Here is an 18,422-nt window from a genome sequence, read left to right as displayed (position 1 = left end):
CAGCGAGAGCCCTTGCATTTTACTTTTCTTACTTAAAACATGTCGACTTAAGAGATAATGCCAAATGACTGAATAATCTATTTTGCTGAATTTCATACTGTACCTAAGCTCCAGAGATCAGACGTCAGTGAGACAGGCTGACCCAGGACCACCTCGGGTGCAGAGAATTCTGGGTTTCCCAAAAGATGGTGGGTGTGAGAGGAAGACTGGCTCAGGTGAACAGCGTCGCCAAAGTCTGTCAGCTTGATCACAGGCTGAGAGGAGGCATGCTCCACCAGGATGTTCTCAGGCTGAGAGAAAAAGATAAGTCATCAATGAAAATACAATGATTGATGAAGAAATTGAGCAAATCATGCCCACATTTTATTTGCTATGGCAGAAGGCATGATAATAAATAAATAAATAAATAAATAATAATAATAATTTAAAAAAATGCACATATATTTAGTACACATGGAAGGCAACAATTCAAGCTTATTTTAAAGTAAATTGTTATAATTATTATGCAGATTTGTTACCTTTATATCCAGATGAGCTATTCTCCAGCTGTGCAGGTAATGAAGAGCCTCAAGAATGTCTCTGAGATAAAGAACCACTTTCTCCTCTGTTAGGTTTCCCCAGCTCACAATGTAGTCCAGAAATCTTCCCTGGTCAGCCCTGGAACACCAGAACAATGGCTTTACAATTTTGGTGACTATTTACAGCACTGTTGGTTTAAAGGGAAAGGTTTTGATCGTACATCTCGAGCACCAGCACATAGCTGTTGGGGGTCTCGTATGTGTCCAGCAGGCGCACCAGGTTGGGGTGGTCCACGGTCTGTAGAAGGCGGACTTCCTGTTGCACTTGTTCTCTGCGCTGAAGCTTCTTGTTCACATGCTTAGCTGCAACAGTGCGTTTACTTCCCCTCTGGTCGCACCGCTTGGTCACCGAGAATCGACCCCTATCATGCCAAAATGAAAATTAGACTTACAAGCAACACTTTCTAAATGATGTTCCACTTTATTGTCGTTTCCATGTGCAAATAAAAGCAAAATACTGTTTTGCAGAACCCACCAAGTTTGTTATTAAATCAAGATAATTCAATAATTCAATAAAAATGGTCATAGAATGGAGACAGGGCTGCATTTTCCACCCTATTACGAAGAGAGTGTTTCCAGGTTTCCTGGAAATTCACTTCAAACTGAGTTAAGTTAAAAGTTAAAATAAATCTCATTACCATGAAATAAATAAAGTGAGTGTTATTTTTCTATATTTACCATAATCATCAAAGTATAACACTTTAACGTACTATGCTATTTTCATTCTATGATCATGACATTACTTTACTGCAAAGTGCTACCTAGATGGACTCTTTAATACATAAAGCATACCTTCCCAGTTCAGTGATCTCTGTGTAATAAAGCTCAAAGTTGCCTTTCCAGCTGCTGTCTTCATAAATTCCTAGGAAGAAAAAAAAAAAAGGTTATCATAATGATTTTTTTCATCAAAGTGCTAATGATGATTACAGTACATATGAGGAAGAGACACCATAAAACACCATCATTTATATACAAACTTTAAGTGTTTGTATGTGCTCTATGGGCCATGTTTCTGTGTCTTGAATGAAAATAAATGAATGTAGATGTAATGTGCTTTTCATATCTGCATATGCCAGCTGTCCATCATAGGTTCTTTAAAAAAAATATCATATATAAATCCATTCTCACCTGTGACTTGGAGACAAGCTGAAGAGGAGCCAGTGCCTGCGACATTAGTGGCCACACAGGTGTAAACGCCACTGTCTTCTACTGTCACTCCCAGGATGCGTAATGTTGCCTCCCCTGTCTCACTGCAAAATTAAAGGCAGTTAATACATTTGATTCAAAATATGTGTCTGTCCAGTGCAGAGTGAATACAGAAGTAATTTGGGGTAATTAAGGCAAGGCTTGATGTTAGAATGTGTTGCATTTATGTGTTTGTGTTGAATTTATTTTTCTCTGTCATGGTCAATTACTATAGACTTAAAAAATACATTGTATGGCATCAGCATAATCTTGATTAAAACGTACATATAAAACCATTAAGTGGGAGCAACTATTATAAATCAAAGCAGAAATCTACCAGCATGTGACTGAACAGCCAGTGTTGACGTTCAAGCCATGTGTATTACCTGTAGGTGATGCTGTAGTGTCCATTGTTACTGAGCATGTCGTTTTCGGGTCCCCGCCAGCTCACCGAAGCCCTGGGTCGACCACAGACTTTACACCTCAAAGTAACACTGTCGCCGCTCTCACACGACACATCATTGACAGGGACTAGGAACTCTGGAGAGGCTAGTGAAGGAATAGAAACTCTGCATCAACACATTGAATCAAGTGTCTTCAGCTGAATCTACAAAGCAAGGACTTACCATCATATATGAAGTTGGGATTAAGGAGCTGAAACAGCCAAACACATGTATTGTGTATTTATGCATTTATCAAATAAACAGACAACTTCTACCACAGGTCACACTGAGTGCTTTATTATTAAGTAAGTATTACCTTGACAGAGACTTTGTTGGCGAGGCTGTCTTGAGACTTGCGGTAGCCATTGTCTAGCTTCCTTCCATCTTTATCTTTTTTCTCAGATTTTCTGCGAATGCGGAGTGCTGTATGCCATGATAATGATTTTCTATCAGAAAGACAAACAATAAAGATGCTAAATACATGAATTTAACTATTCAAATTTTTCAAAAAATTACACATAAACATGCATAATGCTTACCGAATGGTTCCTTCAGTGAGCTCAGGTGTGGTGGAGGAGGAGGTGTGTCCCAGGACATAGCCAGGTATCCAGCCCTCTGCGGCAGGACTCTGCTCATTGGCCGCTCGGTACACCAGGAACATGTTCTGTTGGTTACTGGCTAAAATCTGGACCACCTCACCCTGCGCCACACTGATCTCATCCTCCTTCACTGCCACATAGTCCTGGGTCACCAACATGGTGGACACACTGCTGCTGCTGCTACTGCTTTCACTCTGTTTAGGAAAAATACAACAAGATAAGTAAAACATTACAAGAAAAAAAGTGTATGTATACTTGTGAATAAGGGAAGCTTTTAACACCAATCAAATGCTAAATTTGATTGACAGTTTTGCATAAAACATCATTCATGCAGATCAGAAAAATGTGTCAACATGGGAAATGTGTTCAAACAGATTGTAAGTCACTGCCAAAAATGAAAGAACAGTAGTTATGAATCAGATCAGATATGCAAGAGCTGATAATGTAGATTCAGAAAAAGTGAATTCCCTTAAGATATAAGTTGTGGCAACAAGATTGTTTATAGATCGTGAAGAAAAAAGTGTTGGAGATAATGTGAAAACTGTCAGTTAGTTGCTATGTACAGCATATCAGCAGTCACATCAGTAGCATCGTCTACACTGTTAGTACGTCCAAGAAGAGCCGTCACTCTCACACAGTTAGTCCACAGAATTGTTAATCTTCAGCCGAAGTAGTTGCTCAAGCCAGCAGCAATGTCTATGTCCACAGAAGGATCAGTGAAGGCGGAGTTAGTTTCTAGTGAGTGTTTCTCCCTCTTATGGCCGGAGGTCTTACCCCATTACTTTGAGTGGACTGTACGGACTGTTCACTTGTGGAGGAGCAGGAACTCATCCGGTCTACATCCTTACTGTTTGTGGAGTGGCGATGATGAGGGGGCGTACCATGGCTTCCCCTCTCTCCCTCTCCTGGGAAAGAGAAGGAAGCGGGACGTCCTGACGGAGACGGGGACACCACTGGAGCCACCACAGCCCAGAGCGGGTTTCCTTTATGAGCAGGACTTGCCGGCGAGTCCTTTCCTCCGATAGACTGAGACATCATAGGGGCTACAGTTCCCACTCGGGGGCTTTTCAGGGACAAGTTCAAAGGTGCAATAGCTCTTTGAGGTTTAGCAGCTGATTTCGGAGCATCCTCGCCACCTCCTTGTCGAAATCCAGCTTCGGTGCCGCCTGATAGTCTGTTACTGTTATTACTGTTGGCTCCATAAGCGCTACCAAATGTCTCCACTTTCTGACCTTCTGCTTTTGATAGCTCTCCATTAGTCTCTGGGAAAGGGTTCAGGGGTAGGGATTTAGGTGGGCTGCTGGACCACATACCTGCTGATCGGTCGGGCCCCTCCGAGCCCGGATGGTGGTGGTGGTGCACGGGCTGCGGTAGGCGGGACGAGGGCTGTGGGATGCGAGAGGGTCTAGAGCGGGGGCCACAAAGTGAGTTCCCCCCAGTTACTCCTGGGCCACCTCCTCCGCCACCTCCACCCATGTTGGAGGTGTTGTTCGGACTGCTTCCTCCTGCATGACCCCCACTCCCACTGCTACTGCCGGTCGGCCCACTTGAACCGCCAACGTGATTCTTCTGGTACTCAATGGGGGAGGTGAGAGCTGTTGAGGATAGGACATTAAGAATTAAAGCAGCTCTAAGTAACGTGTTTACCTTATTAAATCCTTTTCGGAGTTAATGGGACGATTGGGGGGGTCTTTCATCTCCCCCGGTGTCTCTGGCCAGAAGACCAGCTTGCAACTCCCCCACCAATACACACTAATGGAATCACGAAGAAGCAGCTAACAGGCTAACGGGCAAAGCTAATTGTGTAGTAGCGCCTCTTAAACAGTATTTACAGCCAAGTTTGAGTGAAATAAATGATCGACATTGTGTAATTGGATACAATATATATGTACAATATCCCTCTCTCCCTTTGCCTTTTCTGTCAGTGTAGTATTTAGTCTCACAGACAATTAATGAGGAAAAAAACGCAAGATGCTACAACACCTGCAGTGCCGCTTATGGCCTCTAGGGGCATGAGTTACTTAGTACTGCTTTAACTGTTACAGTAGAACAATTACATACAGTATAGAGCATGAAGTGTTGTAAATGCAAAGTGTTCAAGCTTACCCTACAGAGTAAAAAGAAAACAACAAATTTAAAATCAAAGGAACTCATCAGTCTATAGGAGTTTCCCTTTCCGACAGCTGTGACTTGACAATGGGTTAACATATTTTTCTTACCATTGAGAAAGTTGCGCTGGTTCTCTAGAATCTGACTGACTTGGTGCACCCACACCTGACCGACTCCAGGGCTGGTTGAGTGGACTGTGAACCTCTCAAAGCTGCCACTGGACGATCTGGAGGTCAGTGTGAACTTACAGGGGTCATCCGTGTTTTCTTCAAGACCCAAGCAGCTCACCTACAGAAAGGAGTGATATCATGTGAAATCTATAAACAATCTATGTTTTTTTATTATTATCTTTCCTGGGCACACACCTTGATGCTGTTTTTGAAGAGGTAGCCTGGAGTTGAGAAGCCCTTCTTTTTGTCCAAGGGTTCACTAAAGATAACAATCTGTTCAAACAAGAAGACTCTCCTCTCCTTCATTCTGGATAAAAGTCCTCCATCTTGGTCTGAAACCATGAAGGTGTCCTGGAGGAGCAATCTGCCCTGTGCAACTATTTTACCCTAAACAAAGAAATGTAGTCTTGTCAAACACGCATTGATACAACTGCTGGCCATGGAGCAAGCCATCTAAAATAAAGATATCTCACATCAAAGCCTTGAAGTCGTCCAACATTCATCATGTCATTGCAGCGCTTGGGGACAACACACATGACCTCCACAGCTTTCTAAAAATGTGAAGAGAAACGGAAGTCAGTAGACATACAATTTATGATGCACACCTCATACAAAACTAGAAAAAATCCTTAGTTACCTCCAGCTCGTTTGTGTCTACACTGGCCTTCTTGGAAATTTTAAGAAGATCCTAAAACAAAATGTATTTTGAGTAGAGAGTACTATTTAAAAGGATTTGTATATAAAAATGGAGTTAAAAAACGTGCACACCTTCAATAGGAGCTGGTATTTCATGATACGCTGTACTGGTTTGATGAGCAAGTCAGTGAGCTGCAATCGGTGACCCAAACGCTGTTTTAGGTCCTACAAAAAAAAAGAAAGAAAAAAATCATAACATTAGATGAAGAGATGTTACAGACACCTCATAGAAATATAACTCGGCAAGACTTACTTCGAAATAAGTATCTATGTATTCAGAAACAATGTGTTCAGATTTCGGCTTGTTCTGGCAGAAAACAATGTACATGTGTAGCCTCCGCTCCTGAAGCATAGACACACATGGTTGTGTTAAAACCTTTTTAGAGTACCACTAAAACACACATTAAGATTGAAAACCAAAATTAGATAAGCCAAACCTGTTTGACAAATAATGGTGCCAATCGGTCAGGGTCCTCCAGACACTTCTCCAGCTCTCCAAGGAAAAAACTACAGCGAAAACAAAACAAAACACAATTTCTTTAGCATATTCACATTACTACAATGATCATACATCTGTGAAGGGTGCAACACTTGTACATACTCTTTGTGCCAGTCATAAATTTGATGAATATTTCCAAACACAATTTTGTCTTTCCCTTTCATGTCGTCTGGGACTCCCTCTTCCTTCATACGGCTCATGTAACCCTGTGACGAAGAAAAACAACAGTCACTACAGACGCTCTTGATTTGTAAGATTTGCAATTTTCTGTTGTGTTTTACCTCCACCACTGATCCAAGGTCCCTGACGTAGTCTCTCTCAGTCTCAACCAGCTCTAGAAGCACATAACTGCAGGACACAATTAATAAACATCAGGTTAAAGTAAAGGTTACAAGCAGAACAAGCCCTCATAACTTGTGACTTACTGTCTCCTCTTGAGGAAGCCAGACTTGCGCTCCTCTACTTCATCGATGGGAGAGGACGAGGACAGGAGGGAGTTGTCAGAGGGATTTAGTGAAGGCGAACTGCTGTCACCCTGCTCCACTGACAGCGAGCTGGGACGATCCTCCAGAGACTGAAAAATCAAAGTAAAAAGTTAGGAGTGAAAAGTCAACTGTGTCATGACAACGATGGGCCTAAGGCAGGGTAGACCCGAATCAGTCATAGGTCCCAAAAATCGACAATCTTTCTCATTTATTTGCGGAAAAATTACAACTACCACATTTCCTTCAATTCATTGTGTACAGTTTTTTGTCTCAGTGTCAGAACTTTAAACTTAAAAGTGAGACACAACAGCAAATCTGATATTAACTTAGACCCATAACCAACTTTGCAAAAGCTACAATACAGCGCAATGCCCATTTGCCGGAGAAGGACAGCTGGCAGTGTGACTCACAATCTTAGCTGATGACTCGTAACCCATGAGATGCCATTCTCCGACAACAACACCAGCGACAATTGATTTTTGAACAAAATGTGCCACTGTACTTGTGAGCTCAGTACATGTCATGCCTTACCATCTTGCTCTTCACAAGTTCCTCGATGGCACTGACCAGTTCGGCGGCACTAGGCGTTTCGGAGCTGCTGGGTCGCCCTGACAAGCGAGATGCACTCTAGAAAAATATAGGAAAACATAATATAAGTGTGTGAATGCTGAGTAGGTAATACTCTGCATGAAAGATTTGTTGTTTGTATTGCTTGTAAAGGGGTTGCTTCAACATAACTGCAATAAATGTGCCCATTCTTTGGAACTGTAGAGATGATAATAGAGTGGGAACCATTTCTGCTAAAGTTCTATTATTCTATTGTTCTATTATTTATGGATGGAAATTTGCAGCGTATCCAGCTGCAGTACAGTATATTCCGGTCATCTCTGTGTGAATGTTTCTGTACATTGCTCATTCAAATAGTATTCAAGGCTCACCATTTGGAGAAGGGACTTCAATTTTCCAAAAATGAGGACTTGGTGGGTGTAATCTCCCTAATAAAAGGGTACTTAAGAGCCAATATGGGGCCAATGACAGACTGGTCTTGGGTAAAGTAGAGGATGCAAGGTATGATTAGGTTAAGAACAATGCTTGTGATCTTTAACACAAGCCGTTTACAGTATATAAACTGTGTTGCTGAATACTCCATTGAAGAGGAAGACAGAAGGACATAACGACAGGCAAATCTTTAAATCCGCTTTAGACTGAATGGAATTACCCCATTCAGCCCAATGAACTCGGGCGACTGCGGAAACATGAATGGAGTATTCAGGGGAGCAACAGGCAAGTCATTACACTCAAGAGGATGACATTTAGTTAGAGAACGAGTGAAAGGAAAACGCAAATTAAATGGCAAAATTAAATGTGAAGAGGAGACGCTGAAGTGGTTTTACATGGAGAGATAGGGAAACTGGGAGAGAATAGAAGCAGAACAGAAATCAACGTAATGCTAGAAGAAGGGACATGCCACATCCAACAGAGAGGAAAAGAGAAAAGCAATTAGAGATCAAATTGTGTTACAAGTTTACTGTATTTTATAAACAAGTTTCTCGTTAAGCTTGGTGTGTACATTAATATAATCTAAAGTATAAAAAGAGTAATATGTGGTTGAATGGTTGCTTGATGCATGCATGTATGCCAGAGTGAGTGGGACCCACTTTGTCGTCCTGGGAGTCCGGCTGCAAGAGACTGTGCTGCTGGATGGCCATTGGAGGAGGAAGAGGGACTGCGTCTGCCCCTTCGTCTCCCTCCTCCTCTCCGCAGCTCTGCATGCCCGAGGACGACGACTTTGACAAGGTGCCACTGCTCAGGCCTTCATTACGCATGCGCTGGGAAGAGAAATGCAGAAGTTTAGTGAAAACACAGAGCAAAAATTGTGCATTGAAAGTGTTGGCTGTTCCATACCTCCTCAAGCGTCTCGTCCTGCGGCGTGGCTGCGCTGTCGTCGGAGTCCTTCTGTGAGCCCGGGATGGTGTCCATGTTCTTCCGTGCTCCCTCGCGGTTCTTCTTGTGTTTGTGAGCCAGCTTCTTCACATGCCCGTCCGCTTTACCGGAGCTGAGCCGCCGCACAGGACTGGTCAGCCATTTCCGCAGCGTGTTCCCTGGACGCTTGGGCCCGGGCGAGCTGTGTGGACCCAGAGTGTGACTGGAGCCAGGCTGCAGGGCGTCATTACTGGATACGGACAGAGTATCTGGAGAGAAAAAGAGAGAGAAAAAAAGTTATTGCTGAGTATCAGATGACATGACATCACAACATTCTACTTGTCTGTAATGTTTGTTCGAGATATTATATTTGCAGTAATTGTTTCTAGAGAAAATCCCAACATAAAGTAATGAATTCTCGCTGATTAAAAGGAGGTACACTTTAATAGCATCCAATAAAATAAGGATTATAAGAGAGAAGCCAGATGATAAAATATAATATGTGCATCTTGTTGTTGTACTGGCCACCCCCTCACACTGGCCCTTTGGGAATCTGTAGGAGGAAGGCTTTTGTTTGATTTAAGATGGAGAAGTATGATAATAACAAAGCATAGAAAGACAATAGGCATTTATAAGATAAGCAGAGACAACTGTTGCGTACTTCCTTAAATCCTACAGCAAAAACAAAAGTTGATCTGGCCAAGGACGCCCAGTTTTCTTTAGTCATCACACTGTAACATAACGCCAACTCCGAGACCACCCGATCGCCGTGGGAAGGACCTTTAAACTTGCTCAAGTCAGAGTTCAAGAGGTTAAAAGCAATAAAATGGCTAATATCTGCCTTGGTCCATCCTCAACAAAGTCAACAATCCAAGTGCACCAAAAATATAGGGAAATTACAGTTAAAATGTTCAAATCAAATTCGGAATAACTTTTAAAAGTAAGGTGGCATTGCGATTAGTTTAGATTAGATTTTAAAATCAAGATTCACATGTTAATCCTGAACTAAGCAGTAACAGCTGAACTGATACAAGAATCATCAGGTCTTAACCAATATAAAAGGAGTACACTATATTCCTTACTGTAAATACCCATTGCGGTTTGCTAATTGCGACCACTGAAATTGAGATTTTAATTTGACTGCAATTAATTGTGTAGGCCTTCTTTAAATGAACATCTTTGTGATTTGTCCACGTATCAAGCTTTGACATATTTACATGTACAAGCACAAGACCTAATACACACTATTGTATCATCACAAAGAGGCAGCTGCTACAGATTAAACCTTGTGACCAGAAGAACCGTCAGCACATGCGTTTCTTCGTAAAGTTTTTCAAACAGCGCTCCACTGTTGATTATGAACGTGCCCGCTCACAGCCGTGCATGTGCGTGTGAATGTTGTGTCAGCCTCTGGGAGACTTATTTTTATTGCACCTCGCTGATACAAAGCACATGTTTCACTCTACAGCACTGTAACGCTGGAAAATCATAGCTTCTCCTGGGGCAGTTTCAAACCTAGGAGAGAAGACGGTTGGAACAGCATCATCACCTGATAGCTAACTTTCTAATTCTACTTCAATCACATCTTTAACATGATTCTTTAGAGCCTGATAGTGACAGCCCATCGACAGATATTGAGGAATTTGGACGGCTGGGCTGTCATGCTCGCTCGCAATTTGTTTAATACAAGTGTTTGCATGTAACCATGTCGCTTACTTCAGATTCATGAGAAGCTGTACGTTTTACCTGCCTCCTCCCTTTCCCTGTTTAATAAAAACCAGGGTCACAACTATTCACTACGTTACTGCCCAGGAATGTCTCAGTCGTGTCTTTGAGCAGGGAGAATGTGGAGCGTGTGTTAACTTCTGATCAGCCATGAAAAGTTTGGACAAAACCGTGTATAATTAATTGTATTCGCACCTACGAGATTTATGTGAAAGCTTCGGATATGTTACTATCTTAGCATGTGAATTTACATGCCACAAAATCAGGTTAAACCGATTTAAACGTAGTCAAATAATGCAACAGCAGTGTTTTCCTACCCTCAATGCATCAAAGTATGCTTTACAACATTTCAATCTTTCACACTTGTTTACACACTTCGCTGGATCCCTGAGCTTGATTAGACCTCGGAAAGCCGTGCTAACAGGGGTGTAAATGGGCTGAACATGGGGGTCAGCAGCCTTGACACATTCCACCTCAGCAGAAAATAACCCTAAGACACACATAGACACACAAAGGCCACAACCTCTGACCTTTATCCCTGCAGGCAGTGTTTCATTGTGAAGACACTATAGGAACAGCTGGGGAGCTGCACATCGAGTTGATACAGGCAGAGCATAGAATTTATTTGAGAAATGTAAAGAAATTGTTAAAATCTCTTGAGTGTGTACCAACAATGATACGTTGCCTATGGGTGATCTGTGCTACCATTATATTTGCACTAATGCGAGATAAAATTCCTAAACTCATCATGTCTAGACTTTACAATTAGATTTCTCAACACAATCAGTCTGACCAAATGAAGTTACTGACCCCGACTTCCCCATTACCATGGAGCAATACGATTGTAAAATGCCCAAATAAAATAGTTCACTCTGTGGCTATTCATGCTGCAGTGTTGAACATGCGTGATTTACAACTCGATGTGTTGCCTGTGTCTCAGAATAGGGAGAGAAAAAGGAGGGAGGGGCGCGGCGGCACAACTGGACTGATCCCAAAAGTCCAGGGCGCTGCACACGGGCATGCCTGGGATTCCAGAGGTGTCACCGGGGGAGCATCTTTCCTGTGGTCTTATCTGGGACCGGGCGGAGCGGTGCGACGCACAAACATGACTTCTGACAGCACTATTACTGGTGGAGGAGTATGTTGAGTGCGGGAAAGCTCAGGGGTATTCTGATTGCAGCGCAGACTCGCTCTGAATGTGTGGGGAACAGACCACCCGCTACTATATTCCCTCTGTAGATTCAGCAAATAATCAGAATCATACAGGGATTTATAGACGTATAGCAAGCTTTGACCCCTATTCATACAGTATGGATCAACTGTAAGCCAGATTTACAGCGTAATCTTGTCACCGCCATTGAGAAATCATCAGATGACGGTACAATCAGAATATTGCTTTAATGCCCTGGTATAATCCACAGCTGATTAATTACATTTAGTGGTCACATAAAAGAACAGTGTGACCTTGTACATGTAAAACTAGCAACTTTTTGTGTATTAGCATGTTATTGTGAGCAAACACGGGCTTCTCGCAAGAAAGCAGCAAACTGTGAGAAACTTAAAAGTGGAGACACATGTACTAGCACCTACCCAAGTCCAAAAGCCAGAACTTGCAGCTGTCAGAATGTCCTGCCTGAGAGGGATTCATTGGACAGAATGGGTTTAAGGACACAAGTGATTCAATTCCACGAGCCATGTCATTAACATTCCAAGCAGCAGGAAAACAGGCAGGAGCGTGGGCAAATCCTCACACTGTCCCCATACGCAGAAGGAAAATATCAAAAAGTAGCTCCAGAAAGACAAAGTCCAAGTAAAGCAACAAAGGCTGTAGAGCAGGATGTCTTCAGTTGTGCGTTTGGATAGCAGCTCCTCCCGTCCTGCCTCTTGAGTGGGCTCCTGCATGTGTTGGATATTGGGCAAGCCTCCACCGCGCCTCTCCCTCCGCGGCAAAGAGGGGGACGTCTGGAAACATGCAGCCCATCTACCGTATTACACCGTGTAGAGGCACCCACTCGGTTTGTGTGGGCGGTGCATATTTTACAGGCATTAGGATGCATACAACTTGCTGTGCAGCAGGCTTGCCATAAATATAGACAGTGTTATGAAATCTGACAGATGCTCCAAGCAAAGTGTGAACTGGTGGAAAATCTGGAAGACGTTTGAATTTGGTGCAGTGAGGACATTTTTCAGTGCATGTTTCTGACAAAGAAAATGGAGCGGCTTGGTGGTTCGGGATGGACAAAGGCTCCCTGTTTAGCTGTGGGCTCCCTTTAAGAAAGTCTTTTGGCAGTACTTCTTCCTGTGAGCACATTCATGCGGGCACATACATTGATGAAGCCTTATGCTAATCTGCATGTCTATTGAACAGCTGCTCCTGTGCGTTTAATGGCCTAGAACAGCCAGCAAAACTGGTTTCTAAGATCCTCAGGGAAATTTTATTGCAAGTGTTCATGACAGCAACAACTTCGAAAAATGCAATAACGTTTCAGTTAAAATTGAATTCCCACAAACAGTTGTGCAAAGGCAAAACATCATGCTAAATTAACTTCAATAAGTCAATAACAGTAAATTTAAAAAAGTAAATTCTTATTGCTATAACTCCTTACAATAAAGTCTAATATGCAGTGCTGGTCAGAAGTTTGTAAACACTTTTTTTTATGGATTGTTTTTCCTTTTATTTAAAGACCATTTACTTTGTTGATTCTCAATAAGGGTGTTCATTTATCCAGTTTCTCCAAACTTTTGACAGGGACTGTATATGTTTGTGCATGTTGTTGATTAAGCAACATTGCTGGCAAAGATGAAACTACGTCACTTCATCATAGCATTGGACACCTCCTGTGTTCTATATATCAAGTCCATGAAGTCTGAAGTTTGTTCCCAAACACAGACATTTGTCCTGAACTGTCCTTAGTTTGAAGACGCAGCAAGAGTTTTCTTTCTTAATCCCTTAAAGCCGTTCTCCTTCCACAATTTTGGACAAAGTAGCCTCCACAGTTGGTCAGCAAATGCAAAAAAAGAGAGAAACCCCTACGGTGAGAAGCTTCAATCTCTAACAGAATAACTGTTTGCAATCACGATACTGGAGCAACAAAAACTATAAGGAAATAGAAATGTCTCCTTTAAAACACAAACAGATTTTCCCCTGACCAAGAACACAGCCTATGCCAGTGTTTTAGCATAGAAACAGGTTAGCTTTTGTGCTTTCTAGTTGCCAATAGAAAAACTGGAACAGGTATAATATAGTACAGTACAATATGAAGAGAAGATCATCACAGATTATAATTTCAGTCAGTTGTGATTAACAATTTATGCCAGATGCCCTCCCAGTCTCTGTATCAGGGGTTGAGACCATTACAAAGTGCAAGTGAGTGCGGAGTGCGCAGAGTGCGGATCTAATGAACGAATGTACTGTTTAATAATTGAATGATGCTCTTTCATCCACAGTGATTGATCAACATGTTACTTACAGTAGCCATGTCTTTACGTGCTACATTTCAGATGATTTGAAGTAATTTCAGAGAGTTTGTTCTGTGGCAGGTTTCCCTACTGTTTAATGGCAACACCGGAAAAGCACTGTCACAACAGCTGTGAGGCGTGAAACTGAGGTTTTGTAGGTCGCTGATGCTCTGTTTGTAAACAGCTAAATATCTTGTTAGATACAGCCAATGTTGGAAGTGTCTGTTTGTGTGAGATGTGACAACAAGGCTGTTCAATCTATTTGAATGTCAAACATCAGCGTCATCCAGTATCACTGGACAGAAAAAGGACACTTGTATATTCAAAGAAAACTTCTGTGGTGAACAAACTAAAATGCACTCATACCTTTGTGGTTGAAGAGCCCCTCCATCTCCATAGAAGAGCGTGAATGTGCGATGCAGAGCATGGCGCAGGGCACAATGCCCTCCTGAGCCGGGGAGCGGTCAGTGGTACGGACCAAGCACCAGTCGGGTTTGTCATGGAGCCGCTCCAGGACCTCCACTGTCTGCCCTCTGCGCACCGTCAGCTCTCCACTGCCACCATTAGAGGCCACAAAGTCATGCAGCACCACGGTCAGCTCACAGCCTCCGGACAACTGGAGAAAAGACATGATAGGAGCTTTATGATTTGTGTTCACCACAATTTTTCTCATTATTGTAATTTTTAATGCAGAAAAACATCTCTTTCAAAGTAACCCTAAAACATTATATCTTTAAGCAAAACTCAAGTGAATATACTATATGTGAATCATGAGTGACTCATTCTCACAACTTCACAAACGTCACTCTCACCCCGCACTTCAACCATCTGACTCTGCCTACTTCCCATTAAAGAAAGTTCCATTAAGAATGTGTCAGTTTTCACCTTTTTTCGTGTTAGCTATTTCTGTTCCGCACGTGACAACCTGGGGTCAAATATGTGCTCAGAAGCAAAGGTAACGCATAAGCAAACAAAAAAACACACATTACATTTCAGTCAAATTATAATGCAATCATATCTGGTTTAGCCAAAATTTTTTCCGTTGCACTTAAAAAAAAAAAGAGAATAGAAATATGGCACAACAGTTATTTATGTCTTGAATAAAAGTCAACCTAATTAAACTAAAACAATGTGTAAAAGTAAATATCTGAAGTGCCACAGCAGCGACATTGTTGACATACCCTCTGATAATGCGGTAAAGCCAGAGAGTTGAGGAGCTGAGCCACTGGATTTGACTTGTCCTCCAGCCTCTCCATTGTTTTCCACTCCCTCATTGCGGGTAAATGCCCACAGAGCTAAACAACTTAACAGCGGCAATCCACTTCGGTGGTCCCAAATCACAGAGCGCAGACGCTTAGTAGGTAAAAATAAAATGTTGGGAAAGTTTCAATAAATGCTCTGTAAAAGTTCTTGTAGATTACTTCGATCCATTATGGCTTCAATTCCTTTCAATCAGAAGCTTCTCCGTACGCTGTTAATCCATGTAAACAAGCCCTGTCTTCCACTATTTTATGAGTAGCATTAAAACAGCAAACTGCCTAATCCCACCAGGTTTAAGTTTCAGATCGATGACTGTGAGCAATCAAAACTGTTCTCTTCTCCCCGACATACAGACGAGCATCTTCAGCGGAGGGAGCGTGGGAGGCTGGGCGCACAACACAAGTCACTCATTAAAACCGGCGCACACAGGAACACACACTTGGCTATAGACACGATATACACACACACACACACACACACACACACACACTCGACAAATGCGCCTAGTGTCGCTGCCTTTTGAATGAGACTCCTCACACAGACGCCTCACATGGGCAGATAGAGGGAAGCATTCAGAAAGTGAGGATGACACACTCCATTTGTGTTTGCACATGCTAACTAAACTAAACTAAACGTTTGAGCATGTGTGGAAGGCATAAAAGAGGGACACAAGGGACGTTTGATAGAGTTCAAACAGGTGGCTTTGCACACAAACACGCATTTTAATGTAATGTTCAACACTTCCAAGCAGTTATTAAGTGGTAATAATAAGGTCATGTAAATTGGTAATGGCAGTTGTTTGAAGTTTCACAAATTAAAAGAGATCAACATCTATCAGGCTTTCTGGAATATCCAAATAAGTCTGATCCTTCCAACCATGCTTATTATTTGTTAGTACCATGGTGGTACCATAATGTGCGAATGAATAAGTGTGTATGGTCCAGTATAGTCCAGGTTAAAAACACATTTGAGTCCACAGAGTATATAATTAGTATAACAAAACTATAGAAATGCCTCTATCTTTTTTTTTGCCGGTGTGCTTTACAGAGGCTCATGCCGAGCGTAGGAGGACAGGCCTTCTGTCGTGCTAATACCAGATATATCCACAGCCGAATGTCCCCGCTTCCAGTGAGATTCTCTTTCTCTCTCCAGCAGAGATAACGCGCATAAACAAATTCTCATGCACACACGTACACACTTAAAAGCTCAGATGGCCTTCTCCTATCTCTCCTATCAAAACAATCAAGCACTTCAACAGGAAATGGAGAGATACTCACATCAACATAGTTTACAGCTTAGATGATGGCGTCAGAGAGAGATGGCATAACAAGCTGTTGCAGTGTACAGAAATGCTACACAATGGAATCGTCCATTACACTCCACACCACTATAGAATGTTGATGAGACTTTTGATGGATAAATGGAACGCTGGTGTACTGTATGTAACAGGCTGCTGTACCTTATCGCTGTCCAGTGTGTTCTGGGACGTGCGAGAGGCAATAGAGATGGTATCAGGCTGACTGCTTGCATCTCCTTGACTGTCCAGTTCCTCCCCATCCCTTTAAAAAAGAAATGACATTTGATTCATTATATTCAATATTGTTTTTCAACAATATTTTTTATCAAAAGTAGGTGTAGCTGTAATACAGTGTAGTGAATTTTTATTATTACTAGTTTTTTTTTTCTCAATGTGTCAAATATTTCCCTTTATGAAAGAAAATGATGTGACGATCCGACGGTTACATAATAAGATTATTTAATCAAAACAGTCTCCTCTATAGTTATAATTCTATATTCACACAATCACTTTACTATATATGCTGCAAAGGTTGTAAAAATGCATGTCCTGTGAGTGCGCACCGTCTGCCTTTGAGCTTGGTGGTGGTGGCTTTGGGGATGTGAATGGGCTCCTTCAGTGCGCCGCGCAGGTGGACTGTTCGCTCTTGGATGACCTCCCGGATGTGTTTGATCCAGTCCTGCTTATTCTCCAGACTCGAGGCCTAAGACAAAACACACGATTTTGTAAAGTCATTAACACACAGATGGTCACTCCCAGCCGGTGCTAAAATAAAAGCTGTTAAATGAATTCACATGAATGATTTTATGACCCTAAAGCAGGTCACAGAAGTGTGCTTTGATGTTTGAAGAGAGACACTTGAGACAAATGATGCACAGTGCCACTCTAGTGAATTTGGCTTCAGATTTGTGAATATATGCATCACTCTCTTCCTTCTGCCTTAGTTAGCAACCACAAGGGCCATTGCAACTAAAGCATTACATAAGAAGCAAATGTCCATCAAATATTAGAAAAAAATATTGTTCTGCTTTATCACTCGTTCACATTCTACAAATGTGATTTTAGTAATTTTACTCAAAAAAATTGCCACCCAACAGCTTGTTGTGACTCATTGTCCGTATAGGTATTTAAGTGAGGAAAATGACCCATGAAGTGTAAAGCTGCATGATGAGTAAAGAAGCAAAGTAACACGCCGCCTCCTTCAGAGAGAACTTTCTTGGCTGAACAGAGAGAAGATGTAGGAGCAGTGGGAGGATAATATGGAGTCACTCTGGTTTATGCGCCAACAACTTGGCGGATGCTGTGCAAAGAAAACTGTACACTGGGCCAGGATGCTTAGCTACTGTAGTGCTGTAGTGCATGTATGCCACTAATGTTTAAAGAGTGATTCGAAAATACTAGACACATAATTTTAATTGCACCATACATTTTTAAAGATACAACTGCAAGGTTACTACATTCTCTTTCAGTTTCTATGGTTTGCAATCTTTATTAGTCTGAGCATGATTTTCATCGACTCTGCCTTGTTCTTGCCAATAAAAGGCAGCTTGAAAAGTTGGCACAGATGTATAATGTAGTTTATAATAATACCTGCGAAAGGCGCCAATTTACTAGAAAGATTTGCGTGTTTTTGCATTTTCCACAAATATTTCAACCATCTTAACAATTTTCTTTTGTAAAATGCAGTATGTGGAAAAGCAAGAATAGACGCACATAACAACTGCCCCGAGAAGAACTTTATCTTCATGTAGAAACATTCACTTGAAACTGATATTTCAAAAAGTTTAAATAAATTAGAATAAAAAAGACAATACCTTGAGCACAATCTTGTTGTCAGATGTTGGAGTTCTGCCGATCCATAAGGCAAATTTACAAGGATCTCCCTCCACATGCTCGGTCACTCCCAACTCTGAGGTCTATCAAATAAAAAACATTAATACAGACGCTCGGCAAGTTCAGAATAAGTCATACAGATACTTTCTTTTAACCATTTC

The 18,422-nt window shown here is 41.9% G+C and overlaps 1 protein-coding gene across 1 annotated transcript in view; it reads right to left on the bottom strand.

The window, feature by feature from the left end:
- Window positions 1-18,422, bottom strand: part of triob (trio Rho guanine nucleotide exchange factor b) — a 67,778-nt gene that overhangs the window by 2,467 nt on the left and 46,889 nt on the right. The window contains exons 34-60 of the mRNA XM_079561150.1: window positions 18,243-18,344; window positions 16,992-17,131; window positions 16,591-16,690; window positions 14,238-14,487; window positions 8,670-8,956; window positions 8,423-8,593; window positions 7,296-7,391; window positions 6,705-6,853; window positions 6,561-6,627; window positions 6,382-6,485; window positions 6,218-6,287; window positions 6,034-6,123; window positions 5,853-5,945; window positions 5,722-5,772; window positions 5,558-5,635; window positions 5,280-5,471; window positions 5,025-5,202; window positions 3,580-4,400; window positions 2,746-2,999; window positions 2,523-2,652; window positions 2,390-2,417; window positions 2,150-2,312; window positions 1,707-1,828; window positions 1,371-1,440; window positions 740-940; window positions 519-657; window positions 104-290 (exon numbers count right to left, since the gene is read on the bottom strand). Coding sequence (XP_079417276.1) covers window positions 104-290; window positions 519-657; window positions 740-940; window positions 1,371-1,440; window positions 1,707-1,828; window positions 2,150-2,312; window positions 2,390-2,417; window positions 2,523-2,652; window positions 2,746-2,999; window positions 3,580-4,400; window positions 5,025-5,202; window positions 5,280-5,471; window positions 5,558-5,635; window positions 5,722-5,772; window positions 5,853-5,945; window positions 6,034-6,123; window positions 6,218-6,287; window positions 6,382-6,485; window positions 6,561-6,627; window positions 6,705-6,853; window positions 7,296-7,391; window positions 8,423-8,593; window positions 8,670-8,956; window positions 14,238-14,487; window positions 16,591-16,690; window positions 16,992-17,131; window positions 18,243-18,344 — 4,333 coding nt within the window. The remainder of the gene's footprint in view (window positions 1-103; window positions 291-518; window positions 658-739; window positions 941-1,370; window positions 1,441-1,706; window positions 1,829-2,149; window positions 2,313-2,389; window positions 2,418-2,522; window positions 2,653-2,745; window positions 3,000-3,579; window positions 4,401-5,024; window positions 5,203-5,279; window positions 5,472-5,557; window positions 5,636-5,721; window positions 5,773-5,852; window positions 5,946-6,033; window positions 6,124-6,217; window positions 6,288-6,381; window positions 6,486-6,560; window positions 6,628-6,704; window positions 6,854-7,295; window positions 7,392-8,422; window positions 8,594-8,669; window positions 8,957-14,237; window positions 14,488-16,590; window positions 16,691-16,991; window positions 17,132-18,242; window positions 18,345-18,422) is intronic.

This window comes from Gobius niger (assembly GCF_951799975.1).
Source record: "Gobius niger genome assembly, chromosome: 8".
NCBI classification, from domain to species: Eukaryota; Metazoa; Chordata; class Actinopteri; order Gobiiformes; family Gobiidae; genus Gobius; species Gobius niger.
This window is presented reverse-complemented; position numbering and strand designations above follow the sequence as displayed.